This window comes from Strongylocentrotus purpuratus, unplaced genomic scaffold (genome assembly GCF_000002235.5).
Source record: "Strongylocentrotus purpuratus isolate Spur 01 unplaced genomic scaffold, Spur_5.0 spur5_scaffold_14, whole genome shotgun sequence".
Taxonomy (NCBI): Eukaryota; Metazoa; Echinodermata; class Echinoidea; order Camarodonta; family Strongylocentrotidae; genus Strongylocentrotus; species Strongylocentrotus purpuratus.
In genome coordinates this window covers 37,265,127-37,292,211 of record NW_022145599.1, presented here as the reverse complement: position 1 = coordinate 37,292,211, position 27,085 = coordinate 37,265,127, and the positions used below count along the sequence as shown (strand labels likewise).

General features: G+C 36.6%; 1 protein-coding gene across 5 annotated transcripts in view; it reads left to right on the top strand.

The window, feature by feature from the left end:
- ABCC1 (ATP-binding cassette, sub-family C (CFTR/MRP), member 1) overlaps positions 1-27,085 on the top strand; it is a 49,758-nt gene that overhangs the window by 7,729 nt on the left and 14,944 nt on the right. Inside the window, exons 3-22 of one of the 5 annotated variants that reach the window (XM_030983889.1) lie at positions 442-570; positions 1,314-1,451; positions 1,996-2,118; positions 3,564-3,625; positions 5,009-5,131; positions 5,684-6,022; positions 6,647-6,824; positions 7,637-7,891; positions 9,193-9,396; positions 9,839-9,985; positions 11,078-11,162; positions 12,115-12,181; positions 12,562-12,688; positions 13,120-13,296; positions 13,847-14,014; positions 15,247-15,460; positions 15,769-15,853; positions 16,528-16,678; positions 18,210-18,423; positions 25,585-25,895. In XM_030983889.1, the coding sequence (XP_030839749.1) occupies positions 442-570; positions 1,314-1,451; positions 1,996-2,118; positions 3,564-3,625; positions 5,009-5,131; positions 5,684-6,022; positions 6,647-6,824; positions 7,637-7,891; positions 9,193-9,396; positions 9,839-9,985; positions 11,078-11,162; positions 12,115-12,181; positions 12,562-12,688; positions 13,120-13,296; positions 13,847-14,014; positions 15,247-15,460; positions 15,769-15,853; positions 16,528-16,678; positions 18,210-18,423; positions 25,585-25,895 (3,297 nt within the window). 5 annotated transcript variants of the gene reach the window in all.

The following is a 27,085-nucleotide window of genomic DNA, read 5'->3' as shown; positions in this document are numbered from 1 at the left end:
GTTTGTACAGTCAAACCTGCTTTAGTGATCATCTGTTAAAAAAGACCACATTTTTGTTTTCCTTGAAAACGGTGTCTCATTGAAACATGTACTATAGGCACCTGTACAAAAAGACCACCTGCCTATAAATACTACTTTCCTTTTCTCCCTTGGGATGTCTTTATAGACAGGTTTCACTGTATAATGTATACATGTAGGTATATGGATCAGTGCCCTTCTACTGTAGCTCTCCATCAATGACATCCATTGCTTCAAAGTGTTTTTCCAGGACATTTATGAGTTGAATTTTGCGCAGTTATAAAGAAAAAGGACTTTAGTAAACATACCGTAGTCTATTTCATGTCAATTTGATGTTTTTCTGTGTTGTCATGAAATTGGATATGATCAGTTAAAGTCACTTTATAAACTTTCTCTCTCAACCTGAATGGTGTATGTATACAGAGTCTTGGGTTGCTGCTCATTCTGCTACCAGTATTAGATGTGTGCAAAGGGATATCAGATATGATGCAGACTGATGGAGACTTGCCAGCCGTATACATAGTCACTCCAGCAGTATTAGCAATAACTATGGTGAGTTCACATGCAAATTAAGTTTGCTGGTATTGTATCTAGTCATGCCAACAGTATTAGCAATGGTGAGTTCATTCAGAGTAGGTTTAATTCTTGTGACTAATGAGCATGTTGAATCTTTTTCATAGTAATATAGTGATAATAGCAGATATCACATTAAAAATCCTCTTTTCACTTCCAAAAGACTTTTATATATTTCCCGATCTTTTGCTCTAGCTCTATCATAGCAGGTACCCACTTACTACAACTGGGTCAAGTGTGCCAAATGTAGATTAATGTCTTCCTAGAGGACAGTAAGTGCTGTGGCAGGGATTCAAACCCTGTACCTTGTGGTTTAGAGTCCAGACACCTATCCACTAGACCTTAAAGCACTACTGCAAAATCCCAGCTGTAGCAGTTTGGTCTCATAAGACCTAAATAAAAAAGATGTTGTATTGCCCTTTAGGGGCCAAAATATGGGTCTGTCGGTGTGAAAATAATTTTTTTTAGAGAATTTTGTTCTTCTTTTTTTCTCCCCCCTCTTTGGGCTTAATGCTTTAATATTTTTTTTCTCACAGTAGCTGTGCTGTTGGATCTCGCATTAAGTCCTCTGCCTGCAAATGTAAATTAGGTTATGGGTTACGCACTGTTAGCAAGTTGACCATGAGATGGCGCTGTGCGATAAACCGTACGCTAGGTCAGAATGTTCATCAGTTGAGTATCGCTTTAACGTCTCTACATTACCATGTTTGTTTGTGTTTCAGGTTGTAGCCTTGATCCTCATCCATGTAGAGAGAATGAAAGGACAGCAATCCTCTGGTGTGCTCTTTATATTCTATCTTATCAGTATTCTATGTGCAGTAGCAGAGTTTCATTCAAAGGCTATCAATGCCAAGGATCAAGTAAGTATTGTTGGTTTGTTTGTTCGTTCTTATTTTGTACTTTTCTCATGTCTCTGGTTCCAAATTATTAACAATCTAGGATCAATTTTTTATTAAAAAAAGGGCAATTTAAAGTGTACATGGAGCTTAAATCTTTGTCTAACAACGTAAAAACATTTTCACTGCTAGTATTCTTCCCATCTTCACTTTGAATTCTTTACATTATATTTGAAGAATTCTGTTATTATTGATTTTTAGGATATCGGTAAAGTGTATGTCATACCCGATTATATACTGGTCCTTTACCAAACATACTGCAATATCAATTCTGGAATTCATATGACTATTGTAAGCCATGAATTTCTTGTAATTTCTGGATGAAGTGTGATGGTAAATGAAAGTTGTGCAATAGTCAATCATTGAAACTACAGCAAACCTCTCTCCATTTCAAGAATTTTTTTATTCCTTTAAGAAAGATGGACCTTTAAAAATAATTCTATTTGCAGTCAGAACACTTTATTAACACAAGATATTTTTTCCCTCTTCAATGATTTTATTCTTACAGGGCTCCGAGGATGCATTCCGCTATGTGACCTTTTACCTTTACTTCTTCCTTCTGATTGGTCAGTTAGTGTTAGTCACCTTTGCAGATCAGATGCCATATGACTCGCCAGATATTGCCGAAACTGTAAGTTTACTGGATCAAATCAGATTTCCTTAATTTTATCAAAATAAAATGAAAGACAGCTCTTGGTAGTATGGATGCAGCTCTGTAATATTTGTATGCTGACAATGGTAGATGATTATAAAGATGTAGTGAAATTTATTGCAATATATTTATTTTTGTTGCTTTCTTACATGTATATCACTCTGTAATTATCACCCTGCTTATAAGTCATGTGTCATCATAAAAACCCAGCCAACGTTTGTTGTATTTGCGTTTGATGTTTGAAATTTATCTGTTATAATATGTAAAGAGCATTTTTGACTTCCTCATCTCTATACCTGGTCAGTCAGAGAGTGATAACCCATGGCTTACAGTGATAATGTATGTCTGAGATGCGTATCTCTGACTTGTACTAAATTAAAGCGTGATGAAATGCATGTACAGTTGTTTCAAATGGTAAGGACATTGTTATGCACACTGAACGCGCACTACAGTATACTGTGGGGCTGCGCTAACATGTATGTACTGTGATGTCATTCAAAGCAAATGGCAGTCTCCCCTTCCCTGTGCGATTCTTGGTATTTTGATCAGGTATTTTACTGATTTCTCGACTTAAAATCGTATTGCCGACCCGTTTTATAAATTAATTCATGTTTTGAAGTTTGTGCATTAATGATATGCACTGCACGCAGGTTAAGTCACAAGTTAACAAATTTGACGAGTCTTGTTCATTGTTTGATTGTGACTTAACCTGCGTGCAGTGCATATTCACTAATGCACAAACTTCAAAACATGAATTAATTTGTAAAGTATCTGTTAGCCATTCAAATGTTTGGATTGTTCAGGGCTAACAGTTCTAAACACTAATTAATTTGAATTGTATAAACAGCTATCCCACTGCTACATGTATAGACACACTGATATATATTGATCAGAAATGTTCTTGTATTTGATTTAAAGGCCTCGGATCATTCAATGATGAAAACCCACATGAGAATTTTGCACCTGATCAAATACTTCTAAACCAAACCAGTGTTATGTAGTACGTGTAGATGTAATAGACTCTACTGCAAGCTAGTACATCCAAGTCAATATTTGAAGTTTGCTTACTCACCGCCATAGGAGAGGATTCACTTCAGTGGCAGGCAGTGACTTTAACATCTATGTTAATATTGTTGATACTAAATTTAGATTTATGTACCTCACATTGATAACTTATGATGAAGACATTGTGAACATTTGGGTAACATTGACCATGGAATCTTTGTAATTTACATTTATGTAGCCTTTTAGACTGCTCTTTAATTGTGATTCATTATTTGAAGGAAAATTTAAGAAGCAAACAAAAAGTATGGAACTGAAGCTGCACTCCTGTCTTCATAGAGAATGATAATATAGATTTTGAAATTTGTAAGAGATAGTGAACACTGTTCATCTTGTCTTTGTGTTTGTTTGTTTCTATACAGAATCCTTGCCCCGAAGCTAGAGCCTCTTTCTTGTCTGTCATCACATTCTGGTGGTTTACAAGGTAAGCAAGGTCAAAGGTCACCAAGCTAAACATCCCACAGATTTCATCATACTGACCAAAATATCAAGGAGAACTGGCATATCTGAAAGAAAAAACTTTAGTTATTGTGACATGTGTTTACTTTAGCCAAATAACTTGTGCAACTATGTCTTGAAAATGATAGGAACTACAGTATAAAAGCTCAAGAATTACCATTCCATACAAACAGAATGCATAGCATTGACAAATATACATACATGTTGTACATTACATACCGTAAGGTTTTTCTGATAATATTTAAGCAAATTAAACGTGTTGTATGGCAGTCTGTTTTCCCACCCTTCAAATGCAGATTCATGTGTTAAAACAATCAGATTATTTTAATTGTAGAAAAAATAAACGCACCAGATGGTAATATTTATATAATGATAATGTTGGGGGTGAAATTCCAATGAAGAAAAGTGTAGATGTGGTGTATTTCTAGTTTATCATTTTATTTTGTTGTCATCAGACAAAACCAAAACAAAGCCACATGATCAACAGCACCCTGGCATGAAGCCAATTTACTAGGAACTGAAACTACCCAAGAGATCACCATCATTTCCCATGGCCGCCCTCGGAACATTTATAATGCGCTGGTATCCATCACAATAGTGATGCTCATGGCGCAGTAGAAATAGTCTCATAAACATGAACATGAGTACAAACATTAAACATGAAATCATATGATACGATACACTACACTTAATACTCAGCAGTATACGACATTGAACAAGTATGTTAAGTATTACGAATAGAGTGGCAGTTTGTTCCAAAGTAGCGCCTTGAGTAAATTATTAAATAAGTGCGCTTTGTAAGTATTTATTATAATTATTATTAATGGACCGGCATGTGAAAAAGCCCTATCACCCCAAGAATTTGGAGTTTGTGGTACAACCAATAAAGATGAATTTGATGATCTGAGATGTCTAGAAGGATTCTATACTAGGTTAATAAAACTGATTATACTGAGGGGCAGACCCATGTAGAGAATGAAATACCAGTAGAAGTAACTTATAATCTATACTATATTGAACAGGAAGCTAATGAAGAGACTGTAACACTGGCGTTATATTGTTTCTCTTGGGGGACGAAGTAATAAGACGAGCTGCAGGGTTTTGTAATAGCTGCAGACGGGAGACTTGAGCTTGGGGTAGTTGATAAAATAACGAGGTACAGAAATCAAGGGGAGATGAAACGAGTGCATGTACGACTCCTATATATACCATATTATTTCCCTGTACTTGATGTTTTCATTCTTTCATTTGTGATAATTTCATATTGCTTATGTTTTATAAATTCTCATTTGTTATAGTAATTATGTTTCCTTTTTGTTATATAATGCATCATTGATTGTATGTACAGCATGGTGATCAAGGGATATAAGAAGAGTCTAGAGAAAGCTGATCTGTGGTCTCTACTCACCAGAGATAAAGCTTCTAGAGTCGTCCCAGAATTTGAAAGTAGCTGGTTAAAAGAAGTGCATAGGTAGGTTCAGGATCAATTCTCTTAGAACTTTAATACTTCTCTTAGAAAAAACAATGATGTACCAATTTCAGTTGTATAGAAATTAAACCAGCTATCCATCGTATCATGTTCTTTGGCTGCTCTTTTTTATTTGTAAATTAGAATCAATTTTAATAATTTTAATCCCAATAATCGCTTTATAGGGATGATATCCATGGTATTGATCCAAGGACTTTGTACCATTTAGTAGACTTTATGAGAACTTCTATGTCTTCGGGGCCTGGTACATGTGTGCCCTTTACTTAATTATTTGTTATGATTTGATTTTCATGCAACATGCATTTTCCATAGAGCTAGCCAAAATTTTCCTTGTGATTGATGTATGATATATGAAATGTAGTTGTATTTTAGTTGAATAGAAATGCATCCTTTCATTTTGAATGACCTTCTAAACATGCCTTTCCTATTCTGTAATTAAAGTAGATCAATACGTAATTTAGCTTCATGTAGTATGGAGATTTCTTTTACTGTGGTCACTAATTTGTAATACTTCTTTGTGACATGATCTTGCAGGGTGAATCAATCCAAGCACAGCGCGTACTCTCAAGCCTCGCTGAATCGTCATGGTGATGGAGGTCAGAAGTATGCTATGACAGAACTCGATCCAGAAGGGAAATCCCCTAATGGTACCAACACCAAGGTCTACCGCCCACCCACTGATCCATCATCTAAAGGCAATATTGATGGTTACACTCAGGCCTTAGCCGTACCACAGGTGGAGTTTATAGATAGTAGCAGTAAAGCATCGTTGTTTAGAGCTGTCGCTATGAGGTACGGAGAGAAGTTCTTGGTTGCTGTTTTGCTCAAGTTCATCCATGATTGCTTACTCTTTGTCAACCCACAGATACTCAGGTATGTATACACATCTCTCTACAGTACTTTATTCTTTGTTACATGTGCCTTGGAAAGGGGAAGTGGTTACAATCATTATGAACCTGGGACCTTTCTTTTCAGTATAATATGCTATTCTTTGTGAGATACTCTTCTATAAACAGGACATTCAGATATCTTCATCTCTGGGGAAATTTATCAGGCGATATTTTCTTGTCAGTTTTTCTTTCTTCTCACAGCATCATGAATGATGTAATCATCACTGATAAGTCACTTGTCTTACATGCATTATTTGTTTGTGAAAGATGCTAGAACTCCCCCCCCCCCCCCTCCTGGGAATTGGCCCTCTTGGACACCTACCTCTAACCAACTATAATCTGGAGAAAGGCTCCCCTAGGACAACTCCCTTGTAGGCAGTAACACCAAGGAAGTTCCCTTCTTCCCGTCCCATCTCCCCCTCCCATCTCCCCCTCCCCATTTCCCTTCCCATTCCCCTTCCCATTCCCCCATCCTGACAACTTTCCCTTTCTTGCCATGGTTAGCTTGTGAAAGATGTTAGCTGTTCTGATAGGTATGTAAATATGTATATTACTATCCAAAGTATGCCCTTAATTTCATACTTCATTTCTGTTCCTTTGTTGCTAGATTACTGATCAACTTCACAGAAGACCATACTATTTGGCAATGGAGGGGTTTCTTCTATGCAGGAGTTATGCTCATGATATCAATGTTCAACTCTACTCTATTACATCAGTACTTTCATCGTTGTTTCATCGTTGGTATGCATCTCAGATCAGCTATCATTGGTGTGGTCTATAGAAAGGTATTTAAACAGTATTTATTTCTTCTTTATTCTTATTGATAACAATGCTTCAGTCTTTTGAACATTGTGGCATATAGACTAATTGGGCTATCTTGAGTGCTGTTTAGACATTGAGAGAACAAAATCTTTTTCCACTTTCGTCTCTTTTAAGAGGGGTACAGAATAGGAACAATGAATGTAAAAATTATGTTCGTTCCCTCACTGCAGTTAGCTGTAGCTAAAGCAGGGGTACTATCAGGGTCCTGTGTTATAGTGATTGATTGGAATCATCCGTAAATCAAACATAATCCTGGAGTGTCATAAGCAAATTATAAGACTCCATAACATTAAAGGGACTTTGTAACATTGTTCAGATGAGAGAAAATGGCACTTAGGTTGTGACCATGATGCTAGATGTACAATTAAAGATAATCTGAAAGTTTGAGTGAAATCGGACCATTATTAATGATGAAAATGGGGAAAAACTGATCTGATCGATTCCTTAACTCTCCTAACTATATCATTATAATTTGATTACATTTTAGGTGAATGTAAATTGTCACAAAGCAATGAATTGGCTCTATATACCATTTCAGACTTTTACGTGTTGAAAGATTTTTTAAAGGCTGTCTTATGTCTTATTTTCATGGAAAAACGGTTGGTAAAAATTCAATAATGGTTGGGACAATTTTTTCAGGATTTTTGCATGGTGAAGGGTAAGTACAGTAGAAGGAATATAATAAGTAACATTTCATACAAAATTTACGCGATTTTTTTCATCAACCTTCAACAATGTTACCGAGTCACTTTAATAAATGTGTTGTTTTGTACAGTCCTTACAGCTCTCCAGTGCAGCAAGGAAAGGAGCTACCGTTGGTGAGATAGTCAACCTGATGTCAGTTGATGCTCAGCGTTTCATGGATCTATGTACCTATCTCAACATGTTATGGTCAGGTCCATTTCAGATCTCAGTAGCCCTTTACTTCCTATGGCAGACGTTAGGACCGTCAGTCTTGGCTGGGTTAGGTGTCATGATTCTACTCATACCACTCAATGCATTGGTAGCTACGCAAGCAAGAAAACTACAAGTAAGGTTCCAACAAAAGAGTCATGATCATGATATGATATTTAATCACAAACAACAGCCTTTATACAAACAGTGATAGCAATACAAACTATAAATTGCCATCTGACTTATGAAATGTTTACATTCATCTTTTACAATTAAATCCCCCCCCCCACAAAATGATTTGGACTGCCTTTTTAAAATGAAAATTCAACCTTCCTATATTTGAACTAAAAAGAGCCCTTTTTTATGCCGCCATTACAAAGTAGCCGGAAGCATTATGTTTTTGGGTTGTCCGTCCGTACGTCCCGTCCGTACGTCCCGTTCTCGTGATCGCTTTATCTCTAGAACCGACTGATGGATTCCTACCAAACTTTGGTCATGTATGTAACTTGCAGAGCCAATGAATTGATTAGATTTTGGGGTCATGGGGTCAAAGGTCACAGGGCTCATTATATATGCAAAATAGCTTGTAATCGTGTTATCTCAAGAACTGATTAATGGATTCCTGGCCTACTTAGTTCATGTATGTATCTTGCAGAGCCAATGAATTGATTAGATTTTGGGGTTATGAGGTCAAAGGTCACAGGGCCCATTATGTATGCAAAAAAGCTTGTGATCGTGTTATCTCAAGAACTGATTGATGGATTCCTGCCCTACTTAGGTTATGTATGTATCGTGCAGAGCCAATTAATTGATTGGATTTTGAGGTCACAAGGGCTCATTATGTATGCAAAAATAGCTTGTGATCGCATTATCATTAGAACCGATGGATGGATTACCATCAAACTCAAGACATGTACGTGTACGTATCTTGCAGAGCCCATGAACTGAGAAGATTTTGGGGTCATACATGTTCAGTATATGAGAAATAGCTTGTAATCATGATATTCTGAGAACCTGTTAATGGATTACAATCGAACTTGAATTTGAAAAAAATCCTTCTGTTTTGGTTTGTAAAATTGCTCTATGACGGAGGCATCATTTTCGAAAACTGAAACAAGTACACATTATGAATTAATTTTTGTCATGCAAGAATTTTTTATGTAAAATTCACGTTTTATAAAGGAAGAAATGAATCCAAAAACTTGGGTCTTGACTTGATTGTAAACTTGAAGACAGAGAAGGATCTAAGGGCAGTAATATAAAAGACTTTATTGGATAACATTTTTAGCAAAAAGCTTATCTACCACAATTTCAAAAAGTGCAAGATATTTGTATGTTATGTGTAATCCATATGAAATTAGATGTCTGTATTCAAGTCAAAGACTGCCAAAATCATCAAACTTGATGTAAAAGTATTGTCTATTATTAATCAACCAGGTGAAACAGATGCAATACAAGGATGCTAGAATCAAACTGATGAGTGAGGTGCTGAGTGGCATCAAGGTGCTGAAGCTGTATGCATGGGAGGAGTCTTTCCAATCTAAGATTCTTGCTATCAGAGACAAGGAACTGAAAGTCTTACGTCTAGCTGCTTACCTCAATGCCTTCACCTCATTCACATGGACCTGCGCACCTGTCCTAGTAAGTCCCTTCAATCCCCTATACACCTGTCTGCTGATTGATTGAATTGGGATTGTACATGTCCAACCAAACATTGTGGGTTTGCATCCATTCCAGGTGGATGGCTGAAGCCCGGGTTGTGTGTTAAATAATACTTACTGTATGATAATCATAATAATAATGATATTGGATATTTTATGTCGCACATTACCATGCAAGATGCTCAAGGCTCTCCAATATTACCCCAACTTTACTAGGCTACCGATTTTGGTGCTCATAGCATTAAGTGAATTCCTTCCTACCAGTAACCATTTAACACCTGGGTGGAGAGTGGCAAATTTAGATTGATCCACTAGACTATAACACCTCCACAACAGAAAATCCTTGTTCTCTGTTTGAAGAATTCTTTGCAGTCAATTAATTTGGTGCATTCCTTATTTGTTTCCCCTTGTCTGTGTTTTAGGTTTCTGTGACGACATTTGCAGTGTATGTGATATCAGATGAGAACAACATTCTTGATGCAGAGAAAGCTTTTGTTTCAATCGCTCTCTTTAATATCCTGCGATTCCCACTCAGTATCATGCCAAATCTTATCTCAAATATGGTACAGGTAAGATATAAGGATATCATGTTTATTCATTAAAAAAGTTAGTAATTGCCCTTTTCCATCAATATTAACTACCATGGCTACATCACTTAGCAGCCAATCAAATCAAGGTTTCCATGGAAGGTACATGTACTATTAAAGATAAACTCCAGTTCTGGTAAAAAAAATTAAATGAATTCTCACAGAATCAAACAAAACTTACACTGAATGTTCAAGATTACAAATAAATGACATGTGCCAAACAATTTTGGAAGAAAATGTATGCTGGCTGAGTAATGAGCATAGAAAGACAAGGAAATCAAGGTAGTACTAGCCCCGACACCATGCATGTTGTCCTATATATAGCTTTCTGTGTACAGTGCTTGTTACTTTACCAAGACTCTGTCAAATTTATTATGATTTTGATGACTCCAGAACCTTGCAGTGCACACCAATACTTACATGCTACATGATCAACTGTTTCTGATCCCTTCCACACCTTTTCTTTCACAATGCAATCGCATTACCAAAACTCACCTTTATCTTTAATGGCAAAGTTATCATCAATTGTAAGTTTGATGCAACAGGGCTCAGGATTCATAAAGACTAACCAGCAGCAAGACTGATGAGTGTTATCATTGACATTACAAACATATGATATTGTATTATGAGAATGTGATAGAGCAAAAACAAAATGAAACAAAATACAAATGATGGCTCAATCTTATCTCTAATGTAGTACAAGTGCCTATGTGCTTATGTATGTATTTTTAATTAATTGTAGGTTGATTAGTATATATTAATTATAATTATTGAATGTATTATTATCTAAGTGCAACTTTGTAAAGCGCTTAGAAACATTGTAATAAGCGCTATATAAATATAATGTATTATTTATTTATTAAGTAGGATATGAGGATATCATAACAAAGGGATGGAGGCAGCCAGAGATATACAATAGGTTAATGTGAGTTTTGTTTCTTTTGTTTCTTTTTTTTTGTGGGGGGGGGGGGGGGGAGGGGGTTGCAAAGGAGGTGAATGGTGTGGAGGGGAAGAGGTATAAGCTCTTGTTTGTTCTCATCTGATCAGCCTGTCTTGGATTATTTGCCCTAACAGACCAGTGTATCACTGAAGCGTTTGGAGAAGTTCTTGAAGAATGAACAGCTAGACCCTCAGAATGTAGACCATTTCAACATGCCAGGTTTGTTAGAAACATCTATCATTTTCATTGATAATATTTATGGTGGTTCATTTATTTCTGCTCTTAATATATATCACATTTTTCATGTCAACCTATCCATATCAATAGGACTTGCAAATGATTTCTCTTGTAGTCTTTATATAAAAGAAGCCCTTGTCATTGTATTAAAGGTAATACAAAGTTTTAGTATGGGGTCATGAATTTGGTTCAAATGAACACATTGGAAACATATGCGATTTTACAATATTCAATGATCGTTGTCGCGGTTGAAATCAAGTCTAAAGCGATGAAATTGTAAATATTAAACTCTTTATGTTATATAGCGCCCTCTCAAGACTGATATTACTTTAGCTTTAAAACAATGTTTCTTGACTACAATCGACCGATATGTTATTCCTGTTTGGAAATTATATATCAGAACTGCATATTCCGAGATTTTCATGGTCGCAGCTACCATGGAATGGCCTTAGGCGCTGTTTGAAATATTTGAAATTTACCGGAAAAAACAGTAAATTTTGATTATTCAATTTGCTCGAAAGCAGAAGTGTTTCAGGGGCTAAAGTTTGTATTGCTTATAATACATCCACAGGGGCATCCAAATACAGTGTATATCAACAATTTAAAGATTACTATCCATCCAATTTTCAAAATTTCTCAAAACTTTGCATTTCCTTTAATGTATATCTTTACATTTATTTGATTATGTGTTTGATATTTTTGCTGACAGTGGAATAGAACTGAACTGAGGAGAAATACACATTAATGTCACATGGATTGACAAATTTGATATTAATCTTGTATTTTTTTTATGATGAACAGTGTAAATTTTAAAACTCTGTTTTCAGATTTTGCTTGAAATAATTATTTGATTAATGTTGCAAAAACAGTTTGAATGAAGGTTAACTGGAAATGTATAAATTTGTTGATAATATTTTTGTGATTATTCTTTCAGGTCACTCAATAACTGTAGATAGTGGACATTTCACTTGGGATAGAGAGGAGAAAACAACTCTTACAAAGTATGTTTAGCTCACTTTATACAGATATACCATTAATACATTTCTTAAATTATGTACATCGCTTTGACCTACATTGCATTTTTACCCTTCCCCCTTAGGAAATAGTGTTAGGTCTTAATATAACATGCATTCTCATTACAGCTGAATTGAAATATTCTGAGGCGTAGTTTTTCACTGTGAAATCATTTTTGTTTATAATTTGTAGGCTTATATCATATGTTTGTCTAAACTTTATCGCATATATCAGAGCACATAATTATTGAGTGTATTATATTGATTGCTTCATGATAGGCCAAAAACTTTTCCATGGTATTTGAACCCATTTCAAAAGCAAAGGGTAACAATATACACTTTTGTTTTTTAACATTGTGTGTGTTTAGCATCAATCTGGACATCAAGCAAGGATCTCTAGTAGCGGTTGTAGGACAGGTTGGATGCGGGAAGTCATCACTTCTATCTGCGTTGCTAGGAGAGATGGAGAAAGTAGATGGGAAAGTCTTTGTGCAGGTTAGTCTCCTTTAAAGTCATTTTGTATCGGTATATCATTGTACAAATGTTTTTTAGTGTATGGCTTTGATACCCCGATTAAAACTTTTTACAGATTTCTTTAATTCTTATTTGAAGGATGGACTTTACTAACAATTCTAATTGGCTGTGAAATTTTTGCCACTTTGATTGGAATATTAGGAAATAAAGAGGTGAAATATAACTTACATCCTAGGCCAGGAAATTACTTTGATATTTGCATGCGTTCAAAACCATTAGAGACTTCACAACTTCAAAATTTGATTACTTAAGCTTCTTTATAATCTGATGTAAACTTCTACTAAAGATTGTTCACTCCATGTGAGCTAATATTGAAAAAAGTCCAAGAAAAATACATTGTCATTAGGTAATAATGATAACATGTTGATGAATGTTTCTTATATCACTCTCAGGGTTCCGTTGCCTATGTTCCTCAGCAAGCTTGGATACAGAATGCAACACTGAGATCAAACATTGTTTTCAGTGGAGATCTTCATGTAACTAAATACAAGCATGTGATACAGTCCTGTGCCTTGGCTCGTGATCTAGTAGTGCTACCAGGTGGAGACATGACAGAGATTGGTGAAAAGGTACGATCAGGGCCCTCTTTCATGAAACTTATTATCAATAACAAGTTGCAATAAATGTTACAAGCTCCTGAAATTGTTGCTTTTGATTGGCTGAAAACAAATCTGTTCAGGAAATGTGACACTTATTATTGGTAATTTGTGTCATGAAATAAGGCCCAGATTTCAACTCTATCGGGTATTGCCATTGGTAGAAAACTGAGGGTTTCTATTATCTTGTCTCTCTGATCATCTTATAGCATAGTCCAACAGGGCTGTGAAACACTTGAGTTTTGCAATAGCAGAAGTCGGGCAATCCAATTTTGTGTGGTATTCAAACATTTATTCAGCAAGATATGAATCTAGAATTGGCTTCAATATATATGTTATTTTTTCAAATTCTCAAGGTTAAACAAATCCCTTTGCCAAATGTAAATAGCATTGATAAAAATGGTATATGTGAGACGGATAGGTGTTTAATACCGAAACTGTATTCTGTGTTGAGTATGAATATATTTTTGTTATTAAGTGAATTATGTAATTATGACAATGAGATGTCTTCCATGTGTTTCAGGGTATCAACCTGAGTGGTGGTCAGAAGCAGAGGGTCAGTCTGGCCAGAGCTGTGTATGCTAACACTGATCTGTACCTGCTGGATGATCCATTGAGTGCGGTGGATGCTCATGTAGCGAAGCATATCTTTGGACATGTCATAGGACCTCAAGGTCTTCTCAAGAACAAGGTCAGTATTAAACAGTAAACACATTTTATAAACCAATTTTAAATGGTTAAAATTAAATGATTCAAAGACTGATTTTTGTTGTTGCTGCTTCAGCTCACAATCTGCGCAGTCTTCCAGATGTTCAGTTGGATGTTGGTGGCACACTCATTAGCCCTTCAAAAACAATAAGAAACTTTGTCGTTGTATTTGTTCTTGCATGTCGATGCCTCACCATATTTCTCACATCTGTAGTATGGTTACGTTTTATTTAAGGAATATTGCTAGAATCAGAAGGTTTACTGACCAGTCTGCCTGTCATAATGCTGTGCTTTCTTTAGTTCTATCCCGTATTGATTATTGTAATGGGCTTCTCTCTACCATTCCCTTGACTAAATTGATGTGTGTGCAACGGCTACAAAATTGGCAGCCCGATTGATATTTCAGGTTTCTAGGGACCATCCATCTCAGCCACTCTTGAGATCATTACACTGGCTTCCTTTGAAACAAAGAATAATTGTTAAATTACTCTTTTCATTGAAGGATTAAAATAATCTGTCCAGGGTAAATGAGTTGGCAACAGGCACTCCATAAAAGTGTGGACTAAGTTAGTACGTGCTAACTTAGTACGCGCTACCGGAATACCACCCATTATATTTATTTGTTGTGGGGGGGGGGGGGTGATACATTATGCATTTGCAAACAATAGGTACTTGAGATATCAACAAATAATTGTTGACAGCTAGTCACACTGACAGTCTCTGATTGAAGGAGAATCCCACATATGCCAATGAAATTGGTTCGCTGCTGCTTACAGAAAGATCTCTTGGATAAGGGAGAAGAAGAAAAAAGAGAGGATTATTTGCTATCATTAAAACAATGATACAATGAAAGATCTGTCATGTTAGAAGAATCTATCACTAATCTGTTCTTAAATGCTTGAAAATCAGACATAGATTCTAGAGATTCAAGCCAAATTTGTCAAATTTCAATATTTCAGACTCATCTACATTTATGTACTTCTCACCAACAACCATCTGTGCAATGTGAATGTGTCTAAGAACAGATTTTTTTTGACGGATTATAAAAGCCAGAAATCTGAAAAATAATAGTGCATGAAATCTGAACTAATGATTAATCCTATCATATGTATCAATTAAATCTTTGATTCATATAAACACTGATGTATATATATATATATATATATATATATATATATATATATATTTATACTCAAATTTTTTTCTTCTTGACAGACTCGTATCCTGGTAACCCATGGGATCAGCTTCCTACCTCAGGTTGATCAGATCATTGTAATGATAGACGGCTCTGTCTCTGAGGTAGGCTCCTATCAGGATCTATTGGATCAGAACGGTGCGTTTGCAGAGTTTCTTCGGAATTACAGCCAAGATGCAGACGAGAAGGAGGATGAAGACGAGGAAGAGGAGGAGGAGGAAGAAGATATACCAGGTTTGTTTTACAGGCAGATAAGATTAAGTGGCCATCATTGAAGTATGGTTTTTATTTGTCAAGGAACATGTGTCTCAATGCATGTTAAGATGCAATCATGATGATGATGGTGGTGGTGCTGCTGATGATGTTTTTAATATAATACTTGTTTCGGCTACTAGTGTTATGTCACCAGGGGGCTAATCATGTTACAATCTTGTTAAATTTATTTGTTGTGATTAAACATGTTTATTTACAGCAGTCGTAATAGTCTAATTGACTCGTGTTATATACATGTACCTATTTAACCCTTTCTCTCTCCTAACCAGTCAATATATCACTAGAAGATCTAACAGAAGACAGAGAGCCAACCAGAAACCTAGAACCACTCAGAGGAAAAGCTAGGAAACTAAGGTAAAACAACTGCTATATATGTGAGAATAAAAAACCACACCCACATGCATTTAAGCGATGCAGTTTACTCAAGTTCTTTTTATATCATAGAAAAAATTAAAAAAACAATAAAAATACTTAATTTTTTTTAAAGTAGGTACCGGTATTGCTGATAATTAAGGGAAAGGTAAGGTAAAGTAAAGTTTTTTGAGCTCAATTATCTGGAGCTTTTTCGTTTTTTGAACAGGAATGTTAAATAGCACCTTCGATTATCAGGGTACTTCAATTTTGGAAAAATAAGTATTTAGAGACCATTTCATTTCATGGCAATAAGCAAATAAATCTCATAGTAAAGGGTTGAGTAATGTCAAATTATTTCTGTATGCAATGTATGGGAATAGATACGTTATATACAGTTAACTAAATTATTCACACCCCTTGTAAATTTGATGTTTTTTATGTGTTTTTCATTACACAGAAATGAAAGATGGACTGGTTGAATAAGGGCCTTTGTTGAATACTTTTAGATGTAAGCTTGAATATGTCACATTCTCAAGAAACATAAATCAGGACAAATCAATTTTTAAAAATGTTGAAACTTGGTAATCGCATGAATAATCTATTTGTTAACTGTAGGTAGTATTGATTTACGATAATGACAATCAGTATGATGTATTTATCTGTGTATCTTACAGTAAAGGCATAGAGGCTATATCACAGTATGATATCTTCAACACACCAAGTAAGAAGACAGACCATGTAATGAAGACAGACGCCTATGATGAGGTCGTGATGGGTGATACAGAGGAGAAGATCATACAAGCAGAGAAGGCAAAGCTAGGCAATGTAAGAAATATTACTCTTCAAAGATTTATATTCCTTTATGTGATAGCTTTTGAATTTATCACCATTAATTTCCAGGGTATCTTGTTTTATGTAGTGTTTTTAAAAATAATGATAGATAGTATTTGTAAGGTGCCAAATCATCTTAAAATTAAACCAATGAAAGTTCTATTCACCTTCCCTATATTGTACTCTTGTATGGTTGACCTGTTCATACAATTAAGAACAATAATCGAAGCACACTTTTGTATCTTGATGATAATAGTTGCAATTTATATAGTGCCTTTTCCACTGAATACAAAGGTACATTTTCATTCTTGTGTTGTAGAATCATTCTGTTTCTGTATCAGATGCAGGTACACAACTATTGTGTGAAATTTGGTTGGAGATTCTTCTAATACGAGTCTTGAAGAACAAATGTTTTACCATGTGTTGTTTTGGGGATAAATGTACACATAATGGCCAAAAGTTTCTATTTAGCATTTTGATGGATAGGTCTATAATACATTCAAATCAGTCTCTATAACCTCTCTATAAAGGCCACCTGTCTATAGTGGTCATCTATATTGTTCTCCTCTATTAAAGAAGAAATGTATGTTGTAGAACCCGTCTAGAAGAGCCACCTGTCTGCATTGCCCAGTTTTCCTCGTTTCCCTTGGGTGGCCTTAACCCTACGTTAACTGGGGGGGGGGTCAATTTGACCCCCCCCTGTAGAAATTTCGCGACTTCTCCGAAACCGCGGCAGATATAAAATTTTCCTCTCATGACTTTTTACTTTCGAGTCTTACGCATCTTTTAAAACAATTTTTTTGAAAATCGGACCTACGGTTACAAGGTCGCGTGACCTTTTGTCTTTGCATGTCAGCCCGAAAATCGCTCATTTTCGTGATTTGTGTACAAAACATATGTAAAAGTCATTTTTCCTAAAAATAGATAAAACATTGGTTATTCAGTCTTGTTTAAAGTTTAGATGTTTGTTTTGGGGTCAAAATAGTTGAATTGTAGTTATAAATGAAATAAAACAACAAAAACAATAAAATACATAAGTTAAAAAAACAATGAAATACATAAGAAATTATAAAAACAAGAGATAACATAAGGAATAACCTGGCTCTTCCAATTTTTTGTGTTGTACTATTATTCCAAATGGTCTAATAAATATATGTAGTGAAAAAGAATACTTACATATGAATAATCTATGATTTATGGGCCGAAATGTGAATTTTATGACCTTATTTGCATAAATTACCATAAATATGCAAATGAATGAATTTTTCAAAATTTTGAAATTACCATAGTATTCTATACACTTCACTTGACATGCATGCAAATTTTCGCGGCGATCGGCGGTGAAACGGCCGAGATCTTAGGGGGGGGTCAAATTGACCCCCCCCCAGTAAAAACCTGGTCTGAAATAGCCCAGTTAAAATAGGGTTAACAGACAGGTTTGACTGTAATTGCAACCATTCACTTTGAAGAGCTTTTACAAGCTGCTGATGAATATGACATTTATACTATGGAATGCTTTGTACAGGTCAAGTTGACAGTCTTCTGGGCCTACATCCGTTCCATCGGTGTATTTCTCTCCACTGTCATTGTCGCCCTCTACATGCTCTTCAACATCACCTCCGTAGCAGGTAACCTATGGCTAAGCCGCTGGAGTAATGAGCCCTTGGTTAACGGAACACAACCAGACTCTGTGAGGGATAGATATCTCACTGTCTACGCATTGCTCGGACTCACACAGGGTAAGAAACAAGTTATACATCATGCATTGACAAAGGAGAGCCGTGTGTTCCAATACATGTACATGTATATATATGTATATATGTATGATGAGATAATAGCTTGGGAATAATGCATTAAAGGGGGTGTAGCATGATGAGACTCTGTGTATTTCCTGTGGCCTTACTCAGGGCCAATCAGGTATAATATGACTATGGACGACGCGACCACAGTATTCATGTGCGTTCAGCATATGCAAAACCGAAGCGTGAGGAGAACTTTGGTCTGTTTCGCGAATGCTAGCACTCGCTGACCGTTAATCAAGATGGCGTTAACCAGTATTTGCCATGCTACACCCCCTTTCAGACTATAGCGTATCGAAAGAGATAGACATGCGCAAACGTAGGGGGTAGTTGTCAGGGTGGTAGTTGTCAGGGCGGTAGTTGTCCAGGGGTAGTTGTCCAGGGGGTAGTTGTCCAAGGGGGTAGTTGTCCTAGGGGGTAGTTGTCTGGGGGGTAGTTGATTGGGGGTGGTTATCCGGGGGTTGGATGTCCAGGGGGTAGTTGTCCTAGGGGGTAGTTGTCCTAGGGGGTAGTTGTCTGGGGGTGGTTGGATGTCCAGGGGGTAGGTGTCCTAGAACCTGTCTTTTCATATGAGTTGCAGTTGGGTTGTATCTTATGTGGTATTAGATCATTTCTATGTTTTGTATTCTGTTCTGTGAATAAACTTTTGTTGAACCACGGTGCCTCTGAGCATTGAGGTGGCCCCTCTGTTAATTGATTTCATGTATTTAATAGTGTGAAACCATCATTAATATTTTGCATTTAAAACATGTTTATTATTTTATAATTGAATTTGAGTTTCATGGATGATGAATGGACAATATCTCCACATAATATCCAATGATTATAGATGATACACTTATGTATCTTGGTATCACATGCACCATTAATATCTCTGTGTGTGGATGGAAGCGTAGGGTATTAATCTCTATCTAAGAGATCTTTTCATAAGAACGGTCTTACATGTATTTGTCTCAAGGCAGGCAGACAATGAAATATTATGAGTTGCTTAGAAGTGACTTTGTCTCTCTGTGAAGGATATCTGTGATGTAAAAGTTAAATGTGTTTGTTTATGTGTGTGTGTAAATTCATGAAAAAGTCTTACTGGCTGTCACTTCAGCAAGCAAGAATGAAAAAATGGAGAAAAAATACAATTCATCAAAAGATGACAACTGTCACTGCATCGGGCTAAATAGAAATGAAAGAGAAATTGCCTTAGGGTTTTCATGGCTTATCAGCAACAAATTATCCAGTTCATTGCTTCAAAAACAGAAAGAAAAGAAAAGTAAAAGAATGCTGACTATTATCATTACACCCATGTGTATCATATTCTATAGAGGGTGTTACTAATTCCATTGTCCCTTAATACTCCACTGTCTATGCCACTATGTCCATTTCCAAGCATTCCATCCAAGGAAAAACAATTCATAGATGTTGCTTATAAGTATCGGCTTGCATGGTGATGTAGATATACAGTAGGCTTGCGGTTGCACCGCATCCCAGTGACTTAAGCTCACGCACGCCAGCTATTCCCCACTCCTGACGACGGATAGTCAACCTGTTTGAAACGTCGAGCCACTCCTACCACCCATCCTCTCCAACCGGCACTATAGTTCTCCTTAGAACTATAAGCTAAGAAAGATAACCAACAGTCTTTTTCAAGACTACACCAACAGTCCTTTTCAGGACTACAAGCCATAAAAAAAAACAGATTACCGAGAGTCCTTTTCAGGACTCCCCCATCCTCCACCTCTCTCACATGGTGCAACTGCAAGCCTACTGTATAATTCTTGTCAAGTACAAGTGGCAATCGACGTGTCATTCAAATTAATCAACTGTTTGTTCTTACCACTCCCGTGACCTCCATCCCCTGCACCAGGAGTCTTCCTGTATGCTAGTTACATCCTCTTCTACAAGGCAGGGGTGAGAGCGTCTGGTCATTTTCATCAGATCCTTCTCAAGAGAGTCCTGCGCTTGCCTGCATCGTTCTTTGACACCACCTTGAAGGGTTCCTTCATCAACTTCTTTGGCATTGAAATGGATGGGATTGACATTACCGTTCCCCACCGGTTTCGATCTGTTCTTAATTGTTATCTCAGGGGGATGACTGCTCTACTGCTTGTCTCCTATGCCACGCCTTTATTCCTTGTGATGATCTTACCCATAGCAGTAGTTTTCTTCACTGTACAGGTACATGAGAGATAGAGAAACATGCTTGCTTTGCAACTATCTAACATTTACATTCTATACAGTAGGCTTGCGGGTGCACCATGTGAGAGAGAGAGAGAGGATTGAGGAGTCCTGAAAAGGACTCTGACTCAGTAATCTTTCTTTCTTTCTTTCTTTCATTTACATTCTAATTTATCAATAATATACCCTGATACTCATTTATTGCTTCTACATCCTTTACCTCAATTAATGCTCTGCGCTAGGCCTCGTCATTACCACTGCTAGTTTCTTGCTGTACACCGGTGGCGTCCTTGCGTCTAGATGCCTCCATTCTCTGCTTCTTACAAACATTATACGCTGCCCAATGTCCTTCTATGATACCACACTCAAGGGGGCGCTACTCAACTGCTTTGCCAAGGAAACGGATGAAATCGATGTTGGTATCCCGATCAAGATCCGTTCCTTCCTGGATTGTTTCCTGAAAGTGGTGTCAGTGTTGGCTGTGATCTCGTATTCCACGCCTTGGTTTATGATCATTATACCACCTCTCGGGATAATCTATTACATAGTCCAGGTAGCCTAATCTCTTAGCATGTATATGTCTTTTGTCATGTTTGATACTGTTTCACCTAACCCTCTAATAATTTTCAAGCATGCACTCAACATTGTATTGAAATCTACTTGGTTTGTAAGTCCAGTATGATTGCTGAGAAACTTTTATTTCCGCACCGATAGGAGTGTGTAACAGAAATAAGAATTCAATATTTTTGTATATAATATGTATGTTAGACACCTCTTCTGCACGTTATTTTTTTTTCTCTGTTATTTTCGGTTCACAAATGGTTCGACACAGCACCCTGTAGTTCATGAGTTATTTTCTCTTTACAATATTTTTGCTATAGCACGATATAAGCTTAGGTGATGGAAAACCTGCCTAGATGAAGTTCATAATGACTCAAATTCTTATTTTTGCGTTACATAAAGGAGAAATCATGTAGTAGGGTAGAATATATGCGCAGACATACATTTATATTTCTGAAAAAAATCATCTTTTATTAATTAATACATAGAGCACAAATACACCCAGTCTACATGTTCTTATTGGAAAGAGTACAGGGCGACACAAAAAAAGATACAGTGGACACATTCATAATAAAGAAAAAGCATATACAGTTAACAACTAAATTATTAATTCCCTCACAGAGTTTAGTTATTTTTTAAAGTATGTTAAACATTGATTTGTCCTAATTTTCTTCTTCGGAATGTGACATATTAAACCTTACATGTAAAAGTATTTAACGAAGGCTCCGATTCAGCCAGTCCACCTTTCATTAAGTTGTTTAATAACTGTACAGTATGTCAAATAAAAACAAACTGAAACTAATGCTGTTATATTACAGCTTAGAAAATATACCACAATTTTGTCTTTAATATAGACAATATAGACATCTGACAGAGATTGCACTGGAAAAAAAAAATGTACATATTTGTGCGGTACTTTAAAAATTGCATTATTAGCTTGTATATAGATTGCATCATCATGTCATATAAAACCCTATTGCACGTTAGCTAGTAATGGGAATGTGATACATGTTATCGACAACCACATCAAAAGGAAACTGCAAAAAAAAAAAAATGCTTTTTGTATTGTTCTAAAAACAGGTGATATCAGGTGTTTAATACTAGGACATTGATTCACGAAACCATTATAAGTGCCAGGTCACCGACATACACTGATACCTATGAATTAAAAATAAACACACATATCAATGGGATGTCCATTAACTTGTACCTACGTGTAATCTTTGAATCACCAGGTTTCACTCAATGTGATCCTGGCTAACAAAAATATCAAATAAGAACAGAAAGCAGATATTTGAATCTGTTTTGATTCTATGAATGGATCTCCCCTGGATCCCGGCATTAATTTTGCTCACTCTTTTCTTCATTTACTAAATGATCAAGATACTACCAAGCATGATGACAAGTATAATATGTAGCATTGCATCATAAAAACAAAAACAAAACAACATGATATTATTCATCAGAAGGGGAGGGGTGTAGAGATGCCCTCCTTTTGGAAAATACGATCCATCATCCCTGGATGGCCCATGGCCCACGGCATAATGTCATATTTAAACAGTAGGATTGCGGGTGCACCATGTGAGAGAGAGAGAGAGAGGGTTGAGGAGTCCTGGAAAGGACTCTGACTCGGTAATCTTTCTTTGGGGTGTGTAGTCCTGAAAAGGACTGTTTGTTATCTTTCTTAGCTTATAGTTCTAAGGAGAACTATAGCGCTTGGAGAGGATGAGTGGTTCGACGTTTCGAACAGTTTGACTATTCGTCCTCAGGAGTCTGTATATCTACATCACCATGCAAGCCGATACTTACAAGCAGCATCTAATGTCATATTTGTTTCTGTTCTGCCTAACGCAAGAATCCCTGATTTTACACAGGTGTAGTTGCGACCTTTGCTCTGCTGCTTCTGAGCTATGGAACCATCGTATCATCAGGTAATCTTCATGCCATGCTCCTAAGGGCTGTACTGGCATACCCTATGAGGTTCCTTGATACCACCTTGAGAGGGACACTACTGAACTGCTTCTCAAGGGACATGGATGTAGTAGATTATACACTGTTCTTGAAGGTAGAAGGCGTCATCTTGTGCATCCTGGAGGCTCTCATTTCTATAGTTGTTGTCAGCTTTTCAACGCCTTGGTTTGTTCCAACTTCTGTTCCATTTGTGGTACTCTACTGCCTTGTCCAGGTTTGTATATATGCTGGCTGGTCACAAGAAGTATTGCACGACTTAATTTTCTTTTGTTCTTGAAATAAATAACTGCTTTAAATGTATTCACCTAAATATATACTTGGAAAATAAAAGCAAACTAAACGTAATATTTGCCTTGCCTATTACTGATGCCTGTTTAAATCTGCTTGGTAATTATTGCTCATATTAACCTTCATGTATATATGATTGCAGCAATGTATGTTCATGTATAGTATCCTAAAAGGCCATACAAAATATCAAATAAGCACAATAATTTTATGCAACAGGCCCCTAATTGGACTGTTCTTGTCAGCTCCTGATCCTTTGATTCCTAATCTAAGACAGTATCTGACCTGGTTGTCTTTTCAGTACCTTACCATTTGATAGGGAGTTTTGAACCAGTCTAGGAAGTTTCTGATCTAGTGGTCTTTTCAGTACTTTGTCATTTGATAGGGAGTTTGGAACCAGTCTAGGAAAGTTTCTGATCTAGTGGTCTTCCTCGGCTCCTGATCCTTTGATAGGGACTTGTCTCGGACAGTATCTGACCTGGATGTCTTTTCAGTTCTATACCCTTTGATAGGGAGTTTGGAACCAGTCTAGGAAAGTTTCTGATCTAGTGGTCTTCCTCAGCTCCTGATCCTTTGATAGGGACTAGTCTAGGACAGTATCTGATCTGGATGTCTTTTCAGTACTTTATCATTTGATAGGGAGTTTGGAACCAGTCTAGGAAAGTTTCTGATCTAGTGGTCTTCCTCGGCTCCTGATCCTTTGATAGCGACTAGTCTCGGACAGTATCTGACCTGGATGTCTTTTCAGTTCTATACCCTTTGATAGGGAGTTTGGAACCAGTCTAGGAAAGTTTCTGATCTAGTGGTCTTCCTCAGCTCCTGATCCTTTGATAGGGACTAGTCTAGGACAGTATCTGACCCGGTTGACTTTTCAGTACTTTATCATTTGATAGGGTGTTTGGAATCAGTCTAGACAGTTTCTGATCTAGTGGTCTACCTCAGCTCCTGATCCTTTGATAGGGACTGGGTTAAATTAATGCTGACAGTTTTTGTCAGGTTATTCTTTTCTAGTTACAAATTGGAGGGTGCAAATTTTCAATAGTTCAGGCAGGCTTGTAACAAAAGAAGGATTTCTAAAACAAAAATTAAGCTTCTGCCAGCCTTTAACCTATGTCTACTTGTGTGGGACTTTTAGTGTGGTGTAATAAGAGATTTCAAAAGTGAGATTTATTTTACAAATGACTATTAAATGATGAGAAAAATTGAACATTCTTTATTTCTCTTCAATATTTTTTCTTCTTGAATGTCACTTTTATATGATTGTTGGACAGGTTGATGTGACCAGCTACATGAACAACTTGGCTGTGCAGTAGACAATGATACAGTTCACTCTCATTCTTTATCCCTACTTCTAACAGTAACCTATTAATATTTTCAACAGCCTTCTATTACCTGATGAAATTGATGGAAGCCTTACTGACTGTTGTAATTGAAGAAAGCTAGAAGAAAGTAAATGTAACTTGTTCAGGAAAGAGGGTGTTATTTGTTAAATAATTCCAGAGAAGATATATATCAGGAGGTCATCCATATTTTCTGAGAGTAACATTAAGTCATCTTCCAATACTACGTGCAATAATCTCTTCTGTTTTTGTGCTTCTAGAGTCAACAAGTCTTTTCTCAATCCCCTTTGACATTAACATCTGACCTTCTTCCTAGAGGACGATGAAGGGCACAGAACGGATTTCCAAGCATTACTTTGTTAATGTGTCTTCTACTCTCAAGTCTATTGTGGCACTTTCATAAAACATTGTGTGCCTCAGTCTCATGCTACTAATGATCAATCTCTTTCCGTTCATTTGTCTCATGATTCTGACTCTTACTCATATCAAAAGCATAAACCGTGACTGCACTACTTGTAGCTACTTGCCCTCTATATAGCAAACAATGCCTAAGCGGTAACCGTTGGTCCCCCACGGTCCCCTTTTTCTTATATTAATTGAGAGCTGAATTGATGAGATAACCACCTGCCAGGGACCACACAGGGAGGTCTAATCCCTTCTGGCCAAACTCTTGCCGATAGGCTTTAAATGATGCAATGTCATCGATGACAGATTAACTAAATTTACAGTCATATCATTTTCTTTCTGATTTTTCCATCTAAAATTCTTTGATCAGGCATCATAGCAATCGCAGCCGTCAGCATCCTTCGTCTAGGAACCATCCGATCCGGTCGTATCCTTCATATCCATCTTCTCAATGCCGTCATTCGCTATCCAATGGCTCTCTTTGATACCATCCAACGTGGTAGTCATCTCAACCATTTCTCAAAAGACGTGGATGTCATCGACCATGACCTTCCAGAGAAGCTGGATGATTTCCTGACGTGTGCCCTAGATACTATCTTCTCATTCATCATCATCTGCTTCTCAACTCCTTGGTTTATGCTAGTGGCAGTCCCACTCATTACGTTCTATGTTGTAGTACAGGTCAGCAGCTCACCAATCATTGAATACCTCACCCCTTTTGTCGCTCCTCACCATTTTGCGTATTATCAATCATTTGATTTTTTTAAACAATATATGGTTGCAGTCCCCTGTGATAATGCATGCAAATTTCAAGATTTGTTGTTGTTCTAACATTTTAGTTGCTGTATCCAATATCCTGAGTGCATGTGTTTCTATCCCTTCTCACCTAATGGTCTTTTTGTTGTGCACCAAAGTTATTTGATTCAATTTGATGTATTTTGTGATGGCTTAGTGTTAAAGCAGTGCTCTCGTAACTTGTACCCCTGAGTTTAAAAAGTTGGTAGAACTGTAGATGCCCGAGAGCCTTGCCGATAGTCATTTATCTTCCATTGCAAAGTCCCTCAGAGAGGACAGACCTTCAGTAATATATTTGTAGGTCCACCTGTTGCTTAACTACAAGCAGCTGTACAGGTGTACTACATGTATGCAGGTACAGAGTACTTGCTTTCTAAACACTCATGTAATAAAAACATCAACTCTCCAAGCAAAATCATTGTTAAATCAGTGTAGAAATACGCTGTACACAAATCATGGGGTTAGCACTACAGAAACCTTCTCGTTGTATTCCATGACAAAATAATAATAAAAATAATTTCCCCCTTTTATACAGCGCTTAATACAATCAATGACGTCTCTAAGCACTTTACAGATATATTAAAATTACATACAAGATAACTACAGAAGAAATCAAACTAACTTGAAGAGGTAATACCCTTCAGAGTCTGCACATTCATGAATATGTTCATTTAAATTGTATTTGTACATGTAAGACTCTCTGTGTGAACAAAAATTGATACAAACTTACCAAATGCACCCAAAAAAGAAGAAAAGAAATAAACAGCAATTTTTAAGACATTTGTTAAGACAAATTTTATGATAAAGACTGTGCACCTAGCCACCTACATGTACCTTTAGGTACATTATACATATTACAGTCTTTACGATCAAGATTCAAGAACAATAATATAATTAGAAGGTGTTTCATGAAGTAATATTTCTGTTACAGGTACTGAAACTCTTTGACATATAGACGATTAACAGTTGCTATAAGACGGGTTCGAGAATGTAGCCAATGGCAAACCTGTATTCAAGTCGTGTGTTTATGCATTAATTTTGTTCCCATCGCCCCCGGCTATGCAATTTTTGTGCTG